This window comes from Alosa alosa, chromosome 13 (genome assembly GCF_017589495.1).
Source record: "Alosa alosa isolate M-15738 ecotype Scorff River chromosome 13, AALO_Geno_1.1, whole genome shotgun sequence".
In the NCBI taxonomy this organism is placed as follows: domain Eukaryota; kingdom Metazoa; phylum Chordata; class Actinopteri; order Clupeiformes; family Clupeidae; genus Alosa; species Alosa alosa.
The window spans coordinates 13,159,946-13,183,850 of record NC_063201.1 but is presented as its reverse complement, the minus strand read 5'-3'; the positions used below and the strand labels follow the sequence as shown (position 1 = coordinate 13,183,850).

The 23,905-nt window shown below is 40.0% G+C and overlaps 1 protein-coding gene and 1 non-coding gene across 2 annotated transcripts in view; one reads left to right on the top strand and one right to left on the bottom strand.

Moving 5' to 3' along the window:
* The window catches only part of LOC125306648 (collagen alpha-1(VI) chain-like), a 45,738-nt gene that overhangs the window by 17,672 nt on the left and 4,161 nt on the right, over positions 1 to 23,905 (bottom strand). The window contains exons 4-21 of the mRNA XM_048262139.1: positions 19,696 to 19,902; positions 18,709 to 18,865; positions 18,252 to 18,365; positions 18,023 to 18,043; positions 17,338 to 17,358; positions 16,943 to 16,987; positions 13,032 to 13,085; positions 12,718 to 12,762; positions 12,505 to 12,531; positions 11,826 to 11,852; positions 11,656 to 11,700; positions 8,507 to 8,560; positions 7,711 to 7,773; positions 7,290 to 7,352; positions 7,108 to 7,161; positions 4,394 to 4,435; positions 3,354 to 3,404; positions 924 to 986 (exon numbers count right to left, since the gene is read on the bottom strand). Of these exons, the coding sequence (XP_048118096.1) occupies positions 924 to 986; positions 3,354 to 3,404; positions 4,394 to 4,435; positions 7,108 to 7,161; positions 7,290 to 7,352; positions 7,711 to 7,773; positions 8,507 to 8,560; positions 11,656 to 11,700; positions 11,826 to 11,852; positions 12,505 to 12,531; positions 12,718 to 12,762; positions 13,032 to 13,085; positions 16,943 to 16,987; positions 17,338 to 17,358; positions 18,023 to 18,043; positions 18,252 to 18,365; positions 18,709 to 18,865; positions 19,696 to 19,902 (1,153 nt within the window). The remainder of the gene's footprint in view (positions 1 to 923; positions 987 to 3,353; positions 3,405 to 4,393; positions 4,436 to 7,107; positions 7,162 to 7,289; positions 7,353 to 7,710; positions 7,774 to 8,506; positions 8,561 to 11,655; positions 11,701 to 11,825; positions 11,853 to 12,504; positions 12,532 to 12,717; positions 12,763 to 13,031; positions 13,086 to 16,942; positions 16,988 to 17,337; positions 17,359 to 18,022; positions 18,044 to 18,251; positions 18,366 to 18,708; positions 18,866 to 19,695; positions 19,903 to 23,905) is intronic.
* On the top strand, positions 1,316 to 1,388 carry trnar-acg. Its single transcript has one exon. It is a non-coding gene; the product is annotated as a tRNA-Arg (tRNA).

The following is a 23,905-nucleotide window of genomic DNA, read 5'->3' as shown; positions in this document are numbered from 1 at the left end:
GACATACCAACCTGATCTGTTTGAAGACCTACGTTACAAAGTTTGAATGAAGTTTCTAAAACGTTAAACTATTCAAGAGAAATTCGAAGAAGAATAAAAGTGGTAAGCGGAATAATAATAATAAGAAGAAGTAGAAGAAGTTGCCTAGGAAGAACAGTACAGTGCATTTTCATGCACTGTAATAAACAGCAGAATTTACCGAACACAAAGGTGTAAAGCATTCCGTTATGCAATTAGCCGTTCCAGAGTAATCCGGTTTTGAAATTGAAGCAAATGTCTACGAGGTCTCTAACTTTGGACTGTTGTAATACACAATACGGCCAAATACAAAATAAATGTTAACAATATCGCCTAGATAACTGTAAATATTAAAACCAGAGTTTTTCCAATGTAGTTTCACAAAATGCTAAGCATTAAGTTTCCTAAAGCTGAGCTGTGAATTTATTGTTCAGTGCATTTCATAACAGGCCAAACAGAAAATAAATACTAAATGTTAAATATTGCCTTGATACATGTAAATATTTAAATCAGATGATGTACAGTATAGTTAGATCAAGTTGGAGAGTCGATTATAGGATGCTCCAGAACTCACACAAACGGAGTCTTAAAGGAGCCACACCACTTTTATGACATGACACTATGGCATATTATTGTGGTTCTGTTGGCTTTTAGTTTTGTTGCTAGCCTACTGTACTTGTAGGTTTAGGGCAAAATTCAGCACATTTTAGTCCTATCGCAATAATGCCGATCAAGATATCACATTTTCATGCCATTTCTCTAGTGGCTGGTAAAACAGTTGAGTGGCTGGTAGATTTTGGAATCCACCAGCCACAGTGGCAGGTGGAATTTTTTTTAAATTTCCATCCCTGACGCACACACATGTGCACACATACAGCCAATACATCACAGACGACATGGCTTACCACTGATCCTACTTCTCCAGATGGGCCCTCGTGTCCCTGGGCTCCTGGAGGCCCTAGGTCACCCTGGAGGGAAAGAGGTGACACTGATATTCCATTCGCACTTGGAGTGAAAAACATTTATTAGGTGTTAAAAACCAAAACACATGGCATTCTTCAACACACTCAAGCCACATCTGCACAAAAACGAGTTATATTTTCTCTTACCATCTTAACACCTTTAACGACCCGTTTGAAAAAGTTCTTGTGTCCTCACGAAGAGGTGTAAACAGGGCAGGCGAAAACGCTATAGTGCATGTGCCAGGCAAGTAGATGTCGCTGTGGTGGTGCAGATGCTTCACGATTCACTATTTTATAGAATTCTCTATTTTATACAGTCTATACATTACCTGTCAGGGCCAGTGGCGCAATGGATAACGCGTCTGACTACGGATCAGAAGATTCTAGGTTCGACTCCTGGCTGGCTCGGCGGCAACTTTTCAACAAGTCTTACTGATCCTAGCACTCACCAGCCGTTTTAAACTGACAAGTAAATGTTAAAAACAGCACTCACCGACGCACTTATTCCTACTGTACTCTAATGTTTTTTTTAAACTGTCCTGAAATTGTGAGAATTGTTCTAAAACTTACTGTTTACCATGTTGTTAGTCGCTTTGGTTAAAAAGCGTCAGCCAAATGTAATGTAATGTAATGTAATTACCTGGGTAAGTGCTAGAGGTTGGGGTGGGCCCATGTCATTTTTGCATGGTCACACGGCACAAGAAAAACTCGGTTTTCAAAAGTTCTCACCTTGGAACCAGTTTTCGTTTTTTTGGTTACCTAAAACGCTGTCTTCGTGTGGAAGCAAGGCCAAAACGATAACAAATATTACCGTTTTCAGGAAAACAGTCATTGTGTGGACATGGTTTCAGCTTTCAAATTTAACTAATGCCCCCACCTCCCTTCTCTAAGCTTTATTTTGGACACCTGAATCACTCAAGGTGAGAGAGACCAGAGCCATAGAAAGAGAGAGATGTATTTGATGTTGCCGCCACACAATCAACAATCAAATCCAAGAACCACGGTTCTAACTACAAATAGCTGGGCAAAATCCTGCAAATAGTGATACAAGCACCACATTTGGCACAGTTGTTCTCTAGGGCATACTTTAAAAAAAATCCCCGATTGGCCAAAAATCCAAGATGGTGGCCATATTTCAAGATGGCCACCAAAAATGCACCTGACAATGTTTTTTTCTCATAGAAATAGGCCTATGCGTACTGGCTCAATTTCACCAACAGTATCAGACAGAGGAGGATCTGAGGATTCCAACACTAACTCATTTTTGAAAACTGGGCATATGAATCAAACGTTAGGCTACATGCATTAACACAACCAAAAGGCATATTTGCCGTATGCAGTGCCCCCTAGAGGTCAAAAGGCACCAAATTGTATGTGCGTCCTTGCAATGAATTCACCAGTCCATGTACCAAGTTTGTCTTTGATACATGAAAGTGTTGCTGAAATATGACCTGACTTCCTGTTTGGTGGCATTGCAGCCCCCTACTGACTACTGACAGTTTGCTTTTTCCTTTCACTCACTTTAACTATACATCTGTGATTCAAACAACTGTACGTGTGTGTGAAAGATAAAAAAAAAAAAAAAAGATGTCAGATGACTGCAGTGCCGCCAAAGTGAGATCTCAACAGTCTTTCATGTATCAAAGCCAAAACTTGGTAAGTGGACTGGTGGATTAATTCGGGTAGGGTACATTTTTGGGTCCATCTTGAAATATGACCGCCATCTTGTATTTTCTAGTGGCCAATCGGACAAATAGTTTTAGTATGCCCTAGAGAACAACTCTGCCAAATTTGGTGCTTATATCACTATTTGCATGATTCCACTGAAAAACTGCCCTTAGCCGCCCTACTAAAAGGTTGCGACGGAAGTTAGCCAGCTACGCTTTCTAGAAACACACCCCTGGGTGAGACCAAAGAGATTTTATGAGCAATTTTGGCAACCTTTAATTGGTTGTTCTGAGTAACAAATATCAAATGCAGAGCTTTGTGAATACTTCAAGCTCCATTTTTTTGTTAGATTTCAATTAGTTGACAATTACAATGAAATTAGCACCATATATTGAAAAAATAATTTTCTTGTATTTGATGTTCACCACCAAGCTGCTAGCTATATATATTCCACTGCCAGGCTATCACCACAGTGCATGTGTTATGTACAAAGAATTTGAATGAATCATGCTGCTTAATATAGATCCAGATGACTGGGGTGATTTGAATAACAATACCAAAGCGCTCACATAAATTATTGTAGGAGCTGGCATCAAGTACTGGACTCATTTCAGAACATAAGGATTACATCTGCGAGAATGACCAAATGCATTACTGTGCATCAGGTGAACATGTTTGGTGTCATGTCATGTGATGTAGGCCTACCTTCTCGCCTGGTCCGCCCCGGATCCCGGGAGGCCCCCTTAGTCCCTTTCTCTCCTTTCCCACCCTACAGAGATTAGGGAAGAGATGCTTTTTACTATCACATATACTATTTTGCTATTCACTATTACTGTATATATGTTCACTATTCATGTTCACTATTACTCATACTGGGTTAACTGTGTGCCCGGCCAATAACAGAGCTTCTTCCTCTAACAGAATTTCAAGACATAACAGCTTTATGACTGCCTGTAATAGTACCAATTATGATCAAATACTCTTAAAATAATCTTTAAAACATAATTTTAAACAGCAGTTTAAACTGTAGTTAAAAACATGTTTGGTCTAAATGCTATTTCTGTTAAATTAGTTTACATTACATTAACAAACCAACCAACCTTAAATAAAATAAGATGATGATGCATAAGTGTTGGGACCCCTAAAGAAAGCTTGTGACAACATTCTACTTCAGATCTTAATTTGTCCACATTGTAAGTCCATCTTATTACTATTTTAGCTAAGATTGGACAGTAGCCTGATGTATATGTAAAATAAGAGGTTTACTTGCTGTTCTTCACAGAGGCTCACCTAATCATTTAAAGTAGTGTGCTTAAAATAAGTCAATGTAGGCCCATTACATTGAATGGGATGAGGTGTAGTTTACCAGATGATATGTTTGTGTGACGCTGTACAGTGTGTGGGACCTACGGAGACATGTCAGATTGAGTGGACGGAGCTGTAGCAAGAGGAAGGGCCAGAGAAGACCAAGTGATTTCCCTTTTTTTTCCAATACAAAAACTTTTTTATGAATTCTACAAGGGCTTCAACTGATAAGCATAAAGGAAGTTAAAATAGTTAAAACTTTTGCATGTCTTCCTTATTGATCAAATGGCTGGTGATGTTTGTATGTATGTTTCACATTTTGTTTGTTTGTAAATGTTGTTTGTACATGTTTGTCATGTTATGCACTCACTATTCTATCATATTGCAAAAAATTTAAATTTGGTGGAATTATTTGCAGTTAGCAATTAGTCTGACATGACCAGTACCTCAGATCCAGAAGGCCCAGGAGCACCAAAATCACCCTGCAAAGAAATTCTGACATTAATATCACCATTACATTTTATGCAGTATATATTTGTGTATATAAGTGATTACACTTCTATAACCATCTTCATATACAAAAAACAACCAAACTACATGCAGTAAATTTTTCTAAACTTTTGCATTGTATTTAGGCCTAACAGGTACAAATTCAATAGAATGTTAGAGTAAAACAAATAAATAAATAAGAAATACCGGGTAAAACAAATAAACGTATGATATTTCAGTTAAACTCACAGTTACATCATTATGCTACAGATTCTAAACAGCTCCTTTAACACAAAGTGAACCAGCCATGCAATTTGATAGCACTGCATATGCAGTACATGCACATATGACTCATGACACATTGAAAAGCCTTGTAAAACACCACCTGTTGATCTAATCCTCACAAGTATAAGACATATGCAGGGCTTAAAGCGAGGAAAATATCTTGTTTTCAGAAACGTTCAAAGACATCAAATGTATATTTATTGTAAAATCTTTTAAGCGGGTAACACTTTATTTTAATGTGTCGCTGTTACAGTGTACCTACCTAATTAGGTACAGTGGTACAACCTGTGTAACAACATGTACTATCAGGTACTATCATTGTACTTGCCTTATGTATTTGTGGGTACCTACATATAGTTGTTACATTGTAATACTGAGTGCTTTTACAAAACTTTGCCAATTTGCCTAAATTTTCATCAGAGGCAAAGAGCTGACCTGAGACCTGCTGGATGGGGTAAATCTGGTCATAGATTTGATATACAAAGCATTCTTAGCTCCAGTCAAGGCCTCATTGTCTTCAGTACATGTAACAGCTGTGCTGCTACAACCTTGTTACTCTTTGATACAGTGGAATAAACCTATTAAGTGTACCAGTTAATTACTTACATGTACATATGACATGTATGTTATGTCTTCGATGTCTTGAAACAGGTCTACTAATTCACTACATAGTACATATATCAACTGTGTTGATATATGTACTATTGCTCTTTGATACAGTGTTGCTCTTTGCTCTTTGATACAGTGGCATAAACCCATTAAAATGAAGTGTACCAGTTAAGTACTTACAATTACATATTACATGTATGTTGTGTCATTGGTGTCTTGGAACATGTCTGCCATTACCCTACATACTGTAGTACATGTATCAACTGTGTTGGTACACATTTATTACTCTTTTGATACAGTGGAATAAACCCATTAAAATAAAGTGTACCAGTTAAGTACTTACATCTACATATATACATCCTGTAATTGATGCGTTGAAACGTGTCTGCTGTTACACCACACAGTACATGTGAATTAGTAGACCTGTTCCAAGACAAGACCTGTTCCAGTTTATTCCACTGTATCAAAGAGTAACAAGGTTGTAGCAGCACAGCTGTTACATGTACACTGAAGACAATGAGGCCTTGACTGGAGCTAAGCATGCTTTGTATATCATCTATCATGACCCGATTTACCCCATCCAGCAGGTCTCAGGTCAGCTCTTTGCCTCTGATGAAAATTTAGGCAAATTGGCAAAGTTTTGTAAAAGCACTCAGTATTACAATGTAACAACTATATGTAGGTACCCACAAATACATAATGCAAGTACAATGATAGTACCTGATAGTACATGTTGTTACACAGGTTGTACCACTGTACCTAATTAGGTAAGTACACTGTAACAGTGACACATTAAAATAAAGTGTTACCGATATTTAAACCATATACATTGTATTTTTTATGTAAATAAACAAACCTTGAGGATAGTTTGTAAAACATTCTGGATTATAAATGGACAAATACTAGCACTAGCACCATAATAGTGATATTTTATACTTGATTGCACACCAAGCTGTCCCAACAGGAAACGACTCTGGAGTCCAGATGGCTATGGTTTAGCAGCATTCTTTGTGGCTTTTTCTATTGTTGCACTCTTTGACATATGAGTGAACAGTCCACAAATCCACAAAAGTTAGAAAATGCTTTGTTGTCGACTCTGTAAGACATGCATGCTTTCCAGTCATGCTCTACCAGAGCCTTGACACACATGCTGAGATGAGTTAGCTGTTAAAACAGCTTGTTATGGTTGTTAACTGTTGGCTGGCTTGAGACATGACACTACATAACAAGAACATAATTTTCAAATAATTTCAAATACCTTGCAAAGTTTTGCCATAGTAATTAAAATGTATGTCATGTCAGTATAGTATAAGTATATATACCAGTACTCTTTTGATCCCGTGAGGGAAATTTGGTCTCTGCATTTATCCCAATATGTGAATTAGTGAAACACACACAGCACACAGTGTACACACAGTGAGGTGAAGCACACACTAATCCCGGGGCAGTGAGCTGCCTGCATCAACAGCGGCACTCGGGGAGCAGTGAGGGGTTAGGTGCCTTGCTCAAGGCCACTTCAGCCGTGCCTACTGGTCGGGGTTCGAACCGGCAGCCCTCTGGTTACAGGTCCGAAGTGCTAACCAGTAGGCCACGGCTGCCCCCATGCAATTACGTCATTGGCACTGCCTTCAGAATACTGGTTTCTTGTGAGTAATGTACTGTACATCAAAGTAATGTGAGATGTGTGTAAATAATTTTTGAGACAGATTTCTGTGAGGCTTGAAAAAAATAAATAAATAAATAAATAAAAACATCAGAAAAGAAAACTTACATCATCACCCCTGTCTCCCTTGTTGCCTCTTGTGCCAGAGGAGCCTGAATCACCCTTAAGCGATGAAATGGTGCAAGAAAAAAAAGTTTAGTTTCGGCAGGAGTTCCTCACAATTTACTAGTAATTACTGTATACTGTAATTGGGTGGATGGGAGGGGCTGTGGTGGGGGTGGGGGGGTTACCTTTGGTCCACTGGGCCCAGGCACCCCAGGGAGTCCTGGAGATCCAACTGGTCCAGTTTCTCCCTTGACACACATGCTGAGATGAGTTATTAGGCAAGACCAATGAAGTACTGTATCAGGTGAATCACCTCTTGACCATCTTATAAACACATTTCCATACAATGAAACTTATCAAAAAATAGCCACAGTATATTATTTCATGTTCAAATTCTTACATGTTTCTAAGGGATTACTTAAAAACACAAGATATCTACATGGAATGCTCTACAAAGAGCTCTTCCTGAAACACTCACTATAGTCTTGATACTGCCCTAACTCTAACAATGGGATTATAAGTGTGTTCTACATCTGTTCATAATGGATTCACTGACCTGGAAACCAAAAGTGAAATGTGCAGACAACATATTTTACAACGCTTTACCTTTTCACCCAGACCTCCAAATGACCCTGGATCTCCTCTTTGTCCAGGAGGACCTGGCTCCCCCTGTAGATACAGTACAGTGTGGACATTGATGGCAACTCTGTACTTTGAGAAGAAACGACCACACAGTTAGTCATGTCTTTTCAAATCCAACTGACCACAGGAATGAGGCTTGGTGACAACAAAAGCAGCCCTCCAACTCCTGGGCAAATTAAGATGTTTAGAGATCAAGACTAAGTTGTTGAAACAATGCAATGATATACTTCATGATCTACAGCAGGCGAGCCACTCATGCTATTTATGCTATTTATGCTTGACTGAGAAGGAGCATTGCCAAGTTTGTTTGCACTAAAGTAGTCTAACAGCGGTCGAAGAGTGAGAGAGAGCATATCGCCAAACAAGGCTCTCTCGCCCAAGGCACGACTTTGAACACCCAAAAATGTTTTGGCTCGGACTGCAGCACACTTTGCCAGAGAAACAAACTAATCAGTGGACCATAACTTGACATCCCTGCAGCACTCAGAACTGAACATGGCACCAGGAGTGATATACTGTACGAACAGCCTTTGGAGCTTTTGGTGTGTGTGTGCATGATAAAGGAGTTATGATAAAATGAATGTCTGAGAAAGGGTGCACTGAAGGTTCAGTTGGGATAAACAAGTGGGGGAGTGCATCTGAGAAATCCACCTTGATGAATAAGCACAGGAGTGTGTGAGAGACATAGAGAGACAACGTTGGCAGAGAAAGTCTGTGAAACAGATCAAAGCACACACACATAAGGAAGAAAAAAACATACCTCCATGCCATCATCTCCTTTGCAACCTGACAGGCCAACCAGTCCAGGCTCCCCCTATACACATTATATAAAATGTTGTTAGTGTACGGTATTTGTGTTTTTTGTGTGGGCACCTGTGGTGATCATAGACAATTCCACAAAAAAAATGTCCATTATGTTCTGGCACTTGTGAAGTGTCACGGTAATGGCTATTGTCTAATTATCATAAGTGTACTGCTTATTACTATAAGGTATTGTCTACTAGGGTATTGTCTAATTACTATAATATCACCTAGCATGCACAAGAACTCTTGCTTCAAACTTCTGACAAAAAAACTACTACTTTTTCAATGTAATATCTCTTTCATTTTCTCTAGTAAATGGTTCATCCTGATCTCAATAAATCTGATGCACATTCACTTATTCATTAATTTATTCATTCCTTTCATTCATTCATTCATTCATTCATTCATTCATTCTTTCTTTCTTTCTTTCTTTCCATCCTTCTTGGTACCCTTTCTTCTTTTCCTCTCTTGTCCGGCTGAATTGATTTCATGGCCAGATAGAGCTGCATGACTAACACTAACTCATGTGCATAATGGTGTTTTAAATTCCCAACATCGTCTTCCAGGCAGCGCTGCATGGAAGGCACTAGGATTAGGCAAGGGTTAGGGTTAATGTTAGGGTTAGGTGCCTTGAAGTCGACGGTGGGGGCTTAAAACACCATCAAGCAACTCATGCACTCTTTGAGTAAAGCTTACTTGCTTGACTTTCAAAACTTTTCTACACACGTTGGACACAAAGACTGCTGAGATCCATTTAAAGCGTGATGGGAGTCGCCTTTCATGTCAAAAGGCCATTTGAGGAACTAATCAAGTCATGATTGCTCTAGAAGTAGCCACCAGGTGTTCCTATGGATCAATGTCAACAAAGCTAATTTCAGCCATTCAAGACACGTTTTCTGTAGCTGTTCTGCTTTTAACAGATAAAGGCAATTTGAACTATACAATTCTGCTTTCCTTAAGTGTCTGACCATTAAAAATAGGGCACAATGAATAGTGTGCAGATGAGCTTGCAGTGGGATGTCCCTTATGTTTGGACACAACACAAACAGTAAATCCAAGAGAAAAATGGTACCACATGTCTAATTTGTTCAACTTCTCAGCAGGTGACTTGTCTGCTCTCCTTGAAAAAACTCACAGGCCTTAGGCCTATAACATGCAGGCGACACATTTGCAAACATTTGCCAACATACACTTCAGAGCAAGAGCAAGCCCCATATGAATTCTAAAGGAACAGCCTTTAATTCAGTGGTGTCTGGTTCTTTGGCCCAAAGCCAACAACAAATTTACCTTGAGTGGTTATATAAACTCTTCTGGTAGGTTAGAGTAAACATCCACATCAAGGACTAAATTCAAAATGGGCGGTACAACATTGTGACTGTTAGTGTCTGGGATACTTCCTCCACATGTTACGCTAGTGTTGGGGGATGATGGAGTAAGTACAATAAGGGGATGAGGTCTTTACAACTTTTAAATGTTATGGATTTATATAATTTTTGAAGAGATATTATTGCAATACTGGACTGAATCAAGAATGTTTTTTTACTATGAATACACAAGGGAATTTTCCAAACTTGGACGTTTTGTGAAAAATGTCTTGTGAAAACACTGTCATTATTCCAACTACAGCTGGTGATGTCATGTCATTAAATCACATTTCTCCCATCCCCCATTTCTGCTCTGCTCCCTTTGCTGTAAATCCCTTTTAGTTAATAAATGATAACTATAAAAACTATAACTATAATCCCCTTTTGTCAATGTTAATATGACTTCCGGAGAGGTCACACCCAACACCTGCCACTGACCATCGACGGTGCTGTGGTGGAGAGAGCGAGCAGCACCACATTCCTGGGGGTGCACATCAGTGAAGACCTCTCCTGGACCACCAACACTGCATCACTGGCGAAGAGAGCTCAGCGCCGCCTGTACTTCCTGCGGAAACTCAGGCGAGCAAGTGCTCCACCAGCCATCATGACCACATTCTACCGAGGCACCATTGAGAGCATCCTCTCCAGCTGTATCGCTGTGTGGGGCGGAAGCTGCACTGAATACAACAGGAAAGCCCTGCAGCGCATAGTGAACACAGCTGGAAAGATCATTGGTGCTTCACTCCCCTCCCTGAAGGACATTTACACCACCCACCTCACCCGCAAGGCGACCAAAATTGTGAGTGATGCAAGTCACCCCGCTCACAATCTGTTTGATCTACTGCCCTCTGGGAAGAGGTACAGAAGCCTGCGCTCCCGCACTACCAGACTCACCAACAGCTTCATACACCAAGCTGTAAGGATGCTGAACTCTCTCCCTCCTCTCCCCCCCTCCACCCTCAGCTACATAACATCCTGGACATTGGACCCACAATGGCCGCCTGCACTACTCCACTTGCACACTTGAACACTTGCACACTTGTACACTTTACAACTTGGTGTTGTTGTCCTGAAAACACAACACTTCTGCTGCTCTTACATAACTTGCACCACTATGCCACTTTCTTTATTACTTAGGTCAAACAGAACTACCCAAGCCTTTTATTGGCCTGACTTTGCACTAGTATTTTATTGACTGTCTATGCACAATTTCAACCAAATTTTGCTGCTCTTATTTTTTCATTATTATATGTGCCCTCTTATTTACTTATTTACTTACTTTTTGTTTACTTGAATGTTATGTTTGTCTGTGGACTTAAATTGGTAAAATATGTCTTGTCTTCACCGTGGGATAGTGAGAAACGTAATTTCGATCTCTTTGTATGTCTGGAACATGTAAAGAAATTGACAATAAAGCTGACTTTGACTTTGACTTTGAATAATTCCTCCACTCCTTCTATGCACTGTAATAACAAAACTCATCCTACTGTATGACTAGCTGGCCATCGCACAAGTTGCAGGTGTGTTGTGCATCCATTTACACCTAATGACTGCAAATTTAATGAAAGCACATAAGTATTATGTAAACATATATAATTGATGTAATTACACATGTTTATGAGCAATTCGCCGCAACATTGTCTTGTGTTCCCCATTTATAATATTCCAGACCTCTTGTTAAATGTGCAGAATGAAGGGCCATATGTGGCTCAGCCATGAAAAAAAGACACAAGCAACCCACCATCAGTCCGTCTTTTCCATCCGCACCATTCTGCCCTTTCTCTCCCTGTAAACGAGTGTTGAAACAAGAAAAACAAACACTGTTACACAAATGGAGAAACGGAGAGACGCTCAATTAAGTAATTCAAAGTAAATATTCATAGTCATTTTTAAGGGCCAGTTAATACAGACCTTTTGTCCAGATGGGCCTTTTGGGCCCTGTGAGGTAAAAAGAAAAAAAATATTTTGAAAACACTGGAACTGGAAGACTCGGAAAGACACTTGAGAAGGTATGTCTTGTATATATATCTATGGTATGTTCCCTACTGTATACAACTGAAAGGTCCCATATATACACTACTAAAGTTTGGAGACACTTGGAAATGTCCATTTCACTCCATTATAGACAGAATACTAGCTAAGATCAGTTGCGTTGTTTTTTAATCAAGGCAACAGTTTTCAGATTACATTATGTGCTTACATAACTGCAAAAGTAACATCTACATTGCAGCATTATCAGCAACCATTCATCCAATGCTGCAAAGGCACATTATGTTTACTAATCTGATATCATTTTAAAAGGCTAACTGAGAAAACAGTGGAGAACCCTTTTGGAATTATGTAAGAACATAATGTAATCTGAAAACTGCTGCCCTGAGTAAAAAAAACAATGCAAATGATCTCAGCTGGTATTCTGTCTATAATGGAGTGGAATGGAAATTTCTTGTCTCCAAACTTTTGACTGGTAGTGTATATCTATTGTATGTCCCATATATCTATGGTATGTCCCCTGTATATATGGTATGTCCCCTACTGTATACAGCTGATATTACATATTACAGGTTAGCACAATCAGCAATCAGAAACTTACTCTATCGCCAGCCGGTCCACTGTCACCCTAAAGATAAGAGATGAGAGACAGAGGTTAGAGATCATGATATTAGAGGTCATGAGGTTAGAGGTTATGAGATCAGAGGGAACACATGGCTAAAATAGGGACTTAGTAGAGACATTTTGATGTCTGGGGAAGTTACAGTGACAATGTACATGTATACAAACATGTTTAATAAACTAAAATGGAGACCTTCTCTCCTCTGTGTCCTGTGGGTCCCTGGTCACCTGCTGAACCCTAGAAGGGGATCACAGGAAAACAATGAGTAAAAACAAAACAAGTAGTTTGCTAAGATAAGGAAATGCATTTTCAGAGAGGATATACAATGTTTAGGTTTTGCATTTGGGCAGGTGTCTGCCCAAATGCAAAACCTAAACATTCTATATTTCGTATTGTCAACACATATTCCCCACTACATACTCACCATCAGTGCTCAAGAATATGAAACTTTTCTTGTATGACAACTATATAAATACTTTTAGTCTGCCTGCCAAAACATTGCTGACCTTAGCTCCAAGACTACCAGGCTTCCCTGCAACACCTTGCCTTCCTGGAGTTCCCTGGAAACACAAAAGATTACAAGCACTTTTTTTAATTAAGGATCACTTTGTGTTAATACTCCCAGATGCCCCCAAATGCCTGTTTTCTGTAGCTCTGACAGATCTGTGTACTTAAATGGGCAGAACATCTGGCAGGCATGTTTGAAGTGCACTGACAGACTGTTGGCTCATTAAGCACCATGGCTTGAGAATGAAATATGTGAGGGTAATGATAAACACCCCAGGCACATCCCTCCCGATCTCTGATCTCCTCTTCCAGCTTTTGGTGGTTTAATTGTGATTGCTAGGGGATCCACCCCCATCGTTTTGTTTTTTTTACTTAGAGCGTTGTTTTGTTGATTTCCCTGCAGTGCACAGGGTATAAACTTCCAGCCTACTCGAAATCCCAGTTTTCACTGAAGATAGCGATTCAGTTTTCAGGTCAGTTTTCACTGAAGATACAGCGTAAAGTCTCGTCACATCGGTCCTTTTACTATATCAGGTTCCCTGACATGATAGTGCTATACAATCAAACTCAAGTGGTGCAGGTAATGTCAAAAATGAAAGTTTTATTTCAAACCTGATTTTCTGTGTCACACTAATTTAAATGAGTCAATCAGTTTCCATAAAATATGGCTGATATTTATTTGCTATGCCACAGACTAGCTGGTGTAAAATAGAATGACTCCCTACCCAACATGACTGCAGCAATAGGATGGCACTATCATTTAGGTCATTCCCACCTGTACGTACATACCATTACATTTCATTAAATGTTGCCTGGCTTGTAACTACAACATTTTGTTGGTATTACATTAAAACATATCATAATGTTGTATCAATAATTATTACAGCTGTAGCATGACATATAACAGACAGTAATTGCAGTAGAAATGTACTTGTCATGTATGGGTTTATAGCAAGCTGCCAGTGTTTTATTTACATTAGCTGGGTGGTCGCTGGCCATCCACATTTGTTGTCAATAAAATTGTTTACTGCATGTATAGGTTAAGTGGAGGTGTTAATATATGCTCGCAAACTTTATGACAGCCAAATTATGTCTGGCAAACTGTGCAAAACTATGCATGGTACCAATCACACAAATACACACACACACACTACAATGACCATACATGGTACAAATCACACCCACACACTGTGTTGAATGACTGACTTGAATTTCCCCTGGGGATCAATAAAGTATCTATCTATCTATCTATCTATCTATCTAAGACCATGCATGGTACCAATCACACAAACACACGCACATGCACAAACAGAGAGAGAGAGAGAGAGAGAGACATTATTTTACCCCATAGTAATGCATGAACGCTCAACTACACATACACAGTAAGTGTGCTCATACAAACATCCCCTATACAACAGCAGACTAACCCCATGTACCCCCAGGCATTGTGGAGAGGTGAGCCTCATTCCAATACCCTGAAACACGAGAAGTGAAAAGGGCCCCCTTCTATGTTTACAGAATACATTCAAAGATAGCCAGTGTTTGGACGTCTGTCAAACATGCCCTTACAGAAACCCCCAAACATCTTCCATCAACTCCCAGCCACACCTGTGCAAATGCCCTAGTGGCTGTCACTGCTGCCCTAAATACCTCTGGACAGTCAGTGAGACACACCGAGTAACCCACCAGAGAAGGAAGACCACTTTTCTCTTTTGTCTGCTGTGATTGTAATATGTGGTTAATTTTGTGGTGTGGTCAACTGTAATGTGTTTAATTTAGTGCTGTCAAAATGAATGTGTTAATCATCATTATTATTTATTTTTTTAAATGTTAAAAAAATAATGCTAACTGATTGCAGGCGATTGAGACCGATTCACTTTCAGAGGCTGTGCGACGCTCAGTTCAACAGCTATACCATGGTATTAAACAAAACTAGACTTGCACTGCCTTTGAACAACTCAACTTTTAAAAAAAAGACACAACGTTTCAATCTTATGATCTTCTTCAGGCAGAAGAAGCCTGAAGAAGATCGTAAGATCGAAATGTTGTGTCTTTTTTCTATTAAAAGTTGAGTCGTTCAAAGGCAGTGTGCAAGTCTTTTTCACTTTTTCACTTGTATGCCCTTTTTGATTTGGCACCTTCTGAAACACTTTTGGATGTGCGCACTTCATAGTATGCTTTGACATTAAACAAAACTAGACAACCTAACAGGCCTTTGATATCTGACATGCTAGCAAAAGGGAAAGAATCTAGTCAACAGTTTGGCGAGAGAAAAAACTGGTCATTTTCAAAAAGATAGATACGGTATATACCGTATTTTCCGGACTATAAGTCGCTCCTGAGTATAAGTCGCATCAGTCAAAAAATGCGTCATGAACAAGAAAAACATATATAAATCGCACCGGACTATAAGTCGCATTTATTTAGAAATGTATTTAACAAAATCCAAAACCAAAAACAGAGACTATGTAACTGGATTATTGAGGCCAAAAAGATTCATGTTAATGAAGACTAAGGAGTCAAGAGGAGGGCAGGAAGGTAATTGCAAAGTAAAAGATTCACTGAAAGAAAATGCCATGTGGTATACAGTATATCTGAAATGTGGAGAATACAATGCAATCATGCATTTTGGGCGATATGGAGTCACAAGCTGGCAGCAGATTAAATGCTCACTAGAGAGAAAAAGATGCCGTTTTAGACGTGAATGAAGCAAGCCAGTCGATAGGCCTAGGCCCGACGGTAATTGTAAAGCAATTTACAAAAGATTCACTGAAGAAAAATGCTGATATGATACATGAAAATTTAGCTAAAAATGTGGAGAATGCAGAATTGTGAGACATAGGCCTATACTTTTCGTTTGGAGCGGCATACCGGTAGGCTATCAAAAGCAGAAGATGTTCAATTTGAGATTTGATTTACGTTTGGACTGTTTGATTATATTGCTAAATATCGGGTGACCACTGAAATCTGTGGGGTATTTAATGGTTCACTATTACGTTTAATGTATGAAAGAGTGTCGGGATTTCCATCCGCTTATTGCGAGATAAGGCATCCGCTTTCATTCATTCATGGAACGTGTGCTGTGCTGCAAGGGAAACCGTATTCAGTATAGCCAAAGAGGTCTAAGATAGCCTACATTTAGTTATTTTTTAAATTATGCATGATTTACTTTTTTATAAAATTCGTAGGCTGATGCCTGGTAGCAACAATTGTGTTTAAATGTAGGTTATTGCCTTCAGCCTCTAGATGTTGTATAGGGGATGTTTGTATGAGCACACTTACTGTGTATGGTAGTTGAGATGCAACTATGGGGTAAAATAATGTCTCTCATGGTGTTTCTCTCTGATGACTTTTCATTGGAGCAACGCTTGGAATATTATGAACCAAACAATATTAAACCAACCAACAATATAAATGATTAAGAAGAGCTTTTTATCAGTTAAATTTAAACAAAATTATACTGGCTTTTATTTGTCCTAATCTGAGGCCCAGCTATAAATAGAATCCCGCCATTTGAGGATTTAAGTATGCACGCAGTGTTTCAGGCATAGCACAAGCACTAATCTGACTGAAAGTGCACAGGACTTGTGCATTTGAGAGCACTCTCTCGAGGCTGTAGACAGTAATGTTTCATGTAGGGTTCATGTCAGTTAATATAAAGTAACATTTAAAAACATGTTCAATTATATAATTTTTTTCATATATAAGTCGCACCTGACTATAAGTCGCAGGACCAGCCAAACTATGAAAAAAAGTGCGACTTATAGTCCGGAAAATACGGTAGATAGATAGATACTTTATTCATTCCAAGGGAAATCTATCTATCTATCTATCTATCTATCTATCTATCTATCTATCTTCTGTTGCCTGTCATGGTGCCTTGTGATTGACAGAATAAAGAAGACATTACCACATCTCCTGCCTCTCCAGATGGCCCGACCGATCCTCTAGGAGCCTGTGAATATGAGCAGATGTCAGTCAGAGCTGACATCACATCACTGCATGCCCAATACAGGCCCTTACAGAAGATATATATTCACCTCTATGACAATTAGCACACCACATCGATCACATTCTTAGCTTATTGTAATTACACATACATATAGGTGGAAATCATCACTGAGTTTCATGACATCACTTTTAAAAACATGCTGGGAGCATATTCCAGAGAATGGGCATGTTAAATTAAGTGTATTTAGTGCCACCTTTTGTCAGTCTATAATAAAAACAGTAGATTAACTAATGACGGGTGTATGAGGGGTGAGAGGCACACTGTTAGAGAGCATGTCACACACTTGCACCCACCTTGCATTCATATGAACAGCACTGAAACAGAATAAAAAAGAAAAAAATCAAGGGTGATGTAATATAATTGTGCATAGCAATGTTGGAATGTTGGCCAGAGCTTGGCCTTTATATTTGGCATTTCACAGCAACACAGCATAACCATTTCAGCCCAGAGTTTCAGAGTGTTTCTCAGACAGTTAACTACAGTGTTTCCCAAATTTTTTCTCTCATGGCACACTATTTAATATAAGAAAATCTCACGGCACAGGGCACATTACCATGTTTATAAAGCATAGGAATCCCCTTAATAAGTTTGTTGCTGTTTATTGCCCCCACTGCAAAAACACTGGTAATTTAAAAGCAGGGGTGGATCAAGTTCATGGTCAGGCATCCTTTTTAGGTATTATTACAGTTTTTTCAATGCCTTTCAGCTATACAGCAGGACATACCGGATAACTTTGTACTGCTTCTGAATGCAGCTAAGCTATTTGGTATCAAGAAAGGTGGTTGAATATTAAATAAAGTTTGGTTTACAAGAAATTTCATGAAAAGTGATTACAATAGCCTACAATTTTGGGCAAATTGTTAATTATAATTCCCCCCTAACCCTCAGTCCACAGTCCTAACGACACACCAGTGTGCTGCAGCAAGTCTATGATAATGTTGTTTGTCTGGGTAAATCTGTCAGTGCTTTATGACTCACCAATGTTTCCGAGTCCTTGTACTGTGAAGTTAGATGAGAGTCAGACAGACAGACAGCAAGCGGGGAGAGATGGAGGGGAAAAGGAATGAAAGGCATGAGAGGAAGAGACAAAGCAGAACTTCACAAACTGAACAGACACAGATTTGATCAAGAGAATGGTTTTGTTTAGACAGAAATGGCCCTTCGGTTCTGGCACTTTAAAAGAGATTTGGTCAGCGTCCTTACTCACAATGGTGGAGACAATGGTGTTGATGGTGTTCCTCACCACCTCAGGGTTGTTGCTTGTGGCAGACAGGTTGTAACGGTACATGTCTTCAGTTGCTATGGCACTTAGACGATTGTCCTGAATTAGAATTATATAGAGAATGAAATGACTTATCATCAAATTATCAATCATCAAAACCTGAAGGCACACTGAAGGCAGAAAAGCATTAAACCATATCTCAGAGATGTGGCATTTGTACTTGACTGTGTGCCAGAGAGATTTGCATTTAATAAGTACAAGGGCTGACAAATGTCTGATCAAATACTTTATATTTGGAAAGTACATATACTTGCTGTGACTTGATTGCACCCGATTCAGAAGAAAAAACACCTAGGGCTAACCTAACCACAGCAATTCAAGACATGCAGCTTATCTCACACACACAACACAGAAAACAACTCTTTCTTGGACTCCTCATTACCAAGTGATCGGGGGTGATGGCAACCCCGAAGATCTTGATTTCCATGCCTCGGGCCTCAGAAACAGCATAGCTGATCCCCCCGCATGGCTCCTTGTAACCATCAAAAGGGTGGCCGTCTGTTACAACAACCATGTATTTGTTCCCAAGGACAGGCGAGCTAAACAAATTCATGCAAAATTAGGTACTGTTACACTGTAATGACAAAACAATCTTGCAGATTTTGAGTCAAGGAGGGTTAATTGTGGACAAGTTCAGTTTAGTGGAGCATGTTCCAACAACAATATGCAGCTAGCTTGGGTGGATATTGTATAACCATCTTTAACTTGGCTAATGTTTTACACTTGGAAAAAAACGCTTTTGCTTTTTTATTTCACTTATGTCCACTGTAGGATTCCACTGTGCTCCATTGTGTTTATCCTGAGATATTTAAGCAGATAAATATTTGCCTGAAGAAATAAATACATCTTCCTGTGCAAAGCCTAATGGTTGTATAAAGTAAAATCCGTGATCTCATTTGAATTTGCTCTGCAGATCTGTCTAGCAATTCACAGCCATTTCCAAAATCACAGAAAACCCAAGAAACAATCAAAACCACTTATCCAGCTTCCAGCTTATCCTGCTTCCAATGGCTGCGCTGTTGGCATGGATTTGTCTCTTCTTTGGAATTGAGCAAACAACTGTATTAAACCTTTGTTTACAAGAAAGATGTGTTTGCCGTACTTAAGAAATTCTCATGATTTACGACTTAGGATTCAGTTTTCAAGTTTGATGTACCAATTTCAGTTTCATTTCACTGCTGGTTCTGCCTCTTGGAAATAGTACTGTAAGTGAACCAAGCATTCCCAAACCAATTCTCTTTTGTGAGTCCGTCTGGTGATCGCCAGACTAAATGTGTCCCAGTCCAGCTCCAAGACTGGAGCTCTTTACTGGTACATGAAATGACGGTTTATTACAGTGTCACTACAACAGTCCAATTGGTTGTCTTACCCGGTCATGAGTTGGCCCGTGGCAACTGAAATGGCACAGTCAGTGTGCGTGCCCTTGCCAATGTAGCGGATGTCCTGAATGGCTTTCTTCAGCTTGGGTTTGCCACCAGCCTCATGGACGCTAATGAGCTCACTCATTATCTTCACCTCATCACTGTAGTGTAGGATGCCTACACTCCAAGTCATGTTGCGGTCGCAGCGGTAGTACCTTTTGGTGGTAGTGAGAAAGAGAGACAGTGTGAATGTGTGTGTGTGTGTGTGTGTGTGTGTGTGTGTGTGTGTGTGTGTGTGTGTGTGTGTGTGTGATGTTTATGTGTGTGTGTGTGTGTGTGTGTGTGTGTGTGTGTGTGTGTGTGTGTGTGTGTGTGTGTGTGTGTGTGTGTGTGTGCATGTGTGTTCATCAAGTTCAATTAAGTGTCGCAATCATCATAAATCAAACCACAGCTAACTGCAGCACCACAAAATGTATTGCTTCTTTTATGTTCCTGTTTATCCTGTCATAGCATAAGGGCACAGTAAAACATCCATATGTAAATTAGTAGTTCTAAATCTAAGTCTAGGACATGTGTTAATTAGGTAAATATAGGGTTAAATGTACAAATTAATGAAAATACCATAACCAGAATAGCCCTCGGAAACCACATTCCTAAAGTGTAAGTGTTGAAAGAAATGTGTGCTTTATTTAGCCTGAAGACATAAAAAAGAGCCATTTGTCAATATGTCTCTTCAGAACAGACAAAGGGATGACACTTTGAAGACAGTGTGAGATAGGATTCTTGCTAGAGATTCTGGAATGTGCTTTTCTGCCTCTGAGGACATTTCTGAGGAAGTGATTTCAATACCATGAAAGGCACAGTCCTCCATCCTTGCACACATTCACTCAGCTTGTTCAAACATGTGGCAGAATTTGCCTTAACATGCATCCAATCATACAAAGAGATGGGAGGGGGATAGCATACAGAATATGAGAGAAAGTTTCAGGTCTGGGGAGTGAGAATTGTATCCTGTTTCAGTATGAGAATCTAGATACGTGTTGTCAGATGTAAAGTTGCCACTATTCAGGCATATTATAAACATTCCTCTTTAACACATGTGGATATTGTATAACCATCTTTAATTGGCTAATGTTTTACATTTGGAAAAAAAAAGCTTTTGCTTTTTTATTTCACTTTTATGTCCACTGTAGGATTCCACTGTGCTCCACTGTGTTTATCCTGAGATATTTAAGCAGATACATATTTGCCTGAAGAAATAAATACATCTTCCTGTGCAAAGCCTAATGGTTGTACAAAGAAATAGGCGAAGCTTTTAAAGTGTTTTAAGCGATTTTAAACGGTTTCTCATAAACCGTTTCTCGAGGTCTGTTGGTAAGGGGGGGAAAACCCTGAAAACAATCTTCTACCTAGCTCAAGTTACTGCAGCCAACAGCTAGAGCTTACAGGCAGCTACAGTGCAGCCCTCTGGGGGCATGAACATAGGGGCTCATGAACATGTTCATGAACAGCACATGAACAGCCAACAGCTAGAGCTTACAGGCAGCTACAGTGCAGCACTCTGGGGGCATGAACATAGGGGCTCATGAACATGTTCATGAACAGCACATGAACAGCCAACAGCTAGAGCTTACAGGCAGCTACAGTGCAGCACTCTGGGGGCATGAACATAGGGGCTCATGAACATGTTCATGAACAGCACATGAACAGCCAACAGCTAGAGCTTACAGGCAGCTACAGTGCAGCACTCTGGGGGCATGAACATGGGGGCTCATGAACATGTTCATGAACAGCACATGAACAGCCAACAGTTAGAGCTTACAGGCAGCTACAGTGCAGCACTCTGGGGCATGAACATAGGGGCTCATGAACATGTTCAGAACAGCACATGAACAGCCAACAGCTAGAGCTTACAGGCAGCTACAGTGCAGCACTCTGGGGCATGAACATGGGGCTCATGAACATGTTCATGAACAGCACATGAACAGCCAACAGCTAGAGCTTACAGGCAGCTACAGTGCAGCACTCTGGGGGCATGAACATAGGGGCTCATGAACATGTTCATGAACAGCACATGAACAGCCAACAGCTAGAGCTTACAGGCAGCTACAGTGCTACACTTCATGAGCCCCCCAGAGTGTTGTTTTAATTTTTATTCGTACTCAGTGACCTTAAGAAACAGACATCTACAGTATGTAAAAAAAAATTGCCGGAATTCTCCTTCAACACATTTGATGCCAAAGTGACATTTTACAAGAAATGTTTCTGACTCAGCCTGCAGGTAAGGGGGGTAATTGTCCCAAGACCACTGTGGTTCTAAATCCGTCTATGTGGCAACCCAAAACTGCCAAGGGATGTTTCAAGATCTGAGAATCGTTTCTTCAATGTTCCTTTCCACTTCCACTCTCACCCATTTACAGAACTCTATGCCCAACACTCTAGCGCCACCAATGGGTCAAAACTGGACTTGCATCCACGCATTAAAAATTGGAAAAATGGAAAAATTAAACTCCGATAAGGCCAATCACTTCGTGTCAGTGGCGGAACAAGTCAGAGCCGGGCCGGGGGCGGGGCACATGACCGGGCCCTTTATTAAACTCATCATAACATAATTTTACAAAATAGGCTACACATGCCCGCAACAGCGGTCTTTCAAGCCGCCAGCCAATGGAGAGCAACTATGTAATTTTGAAGTCCATCGAACGTACATGAAGTGTAACCAAGAGAACAACAAAAACATTAGGCTACATGACCCCTAATAATAAAACAACAATAATACGCAGCACTATTTGAAGTCCACGATGCTCTGTGTAGGCCTATGTCCATTTTCTTTGCTCCCTCATTCTCTATGGACAACATGGCAAGTCCACTCAGTCTCTCCTGTCTGTACTGTGCTCCTCAAGTGGTTTTTAATGGTCTTTAACTTGGAGAATGAGCCCTCAGAGGTTGCAACGGTGATGGGAAGAGTCAAAAATAAAATTAGGGTGGTGCAAATCTCACTGAATGCAGAAGTTACTGCTGGGTGGTTGCATTGGCGAAGTGAAGGGGGTGGCTTCGGGGGCTCAAGCCCCGAATCTCTTTTTAAAAGCCCCGAATCTTTTTTTGTATGTGTTTTCAATTTCCAACGATTTCTAATTTAACTTCCCCTCGGTTTCTCTATACATGTTACAATATGTAGCCTAGGCCTACTATTACTGAGCAAATATCCCTTACTTTCAAAGCCCAATATTGACAGATAATCTGATTTCCCACACGATGAGTTTAGGCAATGCCAGAGCCGAGATGTAGCGGTTTACGTCATAAACCTGGCAGGAAAGTTCAGAGCGGCGCAGTCAGTTTAAACAGCAAGCCGGTAAGAAAAACTATTGTCAAGACATTAGGCAATTAGGCTACTGTACCCCGGAATACAAAAATAAACTTCAGAAAGACAGAAAGTTTGTTGTACTGTATTCTGTATTCTGTATAGTCTCAATGACCAAATCAGTAGATATACCTGTTGTCAGTTGAGTTCGTTCAATTCATTTATTGTAGGCTATAGGCAAATATGAAACGGAGATGTAACGTACCGGCGGGATTTTGAACTTGCATGTTTCATGCATTTTAGGGCAAAAAATACCATGGGATTGATGTGTTCTCCATTTGAGGAACGTAATCAATTGGCGGACGTACACAGACAGCTCAGACACAGAGCGCATAGGCCTAGGTTAGGCTACTTTCACTTTCTAGAGCGCATTCATTAGGCTACGTAAAAGATGCTTCAACCCAAAACAACGATCAAACATTATCAAATGTATCATGACGTGTTGTCACAAAGACTTACTCCAATTAGAAAATCGAAACCAAAATCATGTAAGTGAAGTGTTCTCTCATTGACGCCTGTAGAAGACAATATCGTTGATCCAATTTTGTAAATTTGCACGTCGTAAAGTTCAATATGAGAGTTAAAATAAAGCCAGTCATACAGCAGAACATTTTATTCAATATTTTACACCTACTAAATCATCAAAGTAAATTTCAAAACTTTTCAGCAACCGTGAGTCATAACTTCGTCCTGACTGGGGCAACCTGTAAGCCTAATACGTCCCACTGTGATGAAAATGATTGAAAAGAAACCGTTTGCATGATCTTAGCTCCTCCGGCCTTGTGCCGTGGGAGAGGCCCGTCCCCCCTTACCCGGAGGTGGGGAGGGGCGCCAAGACCGGCCCCCCGGTCCCGGGC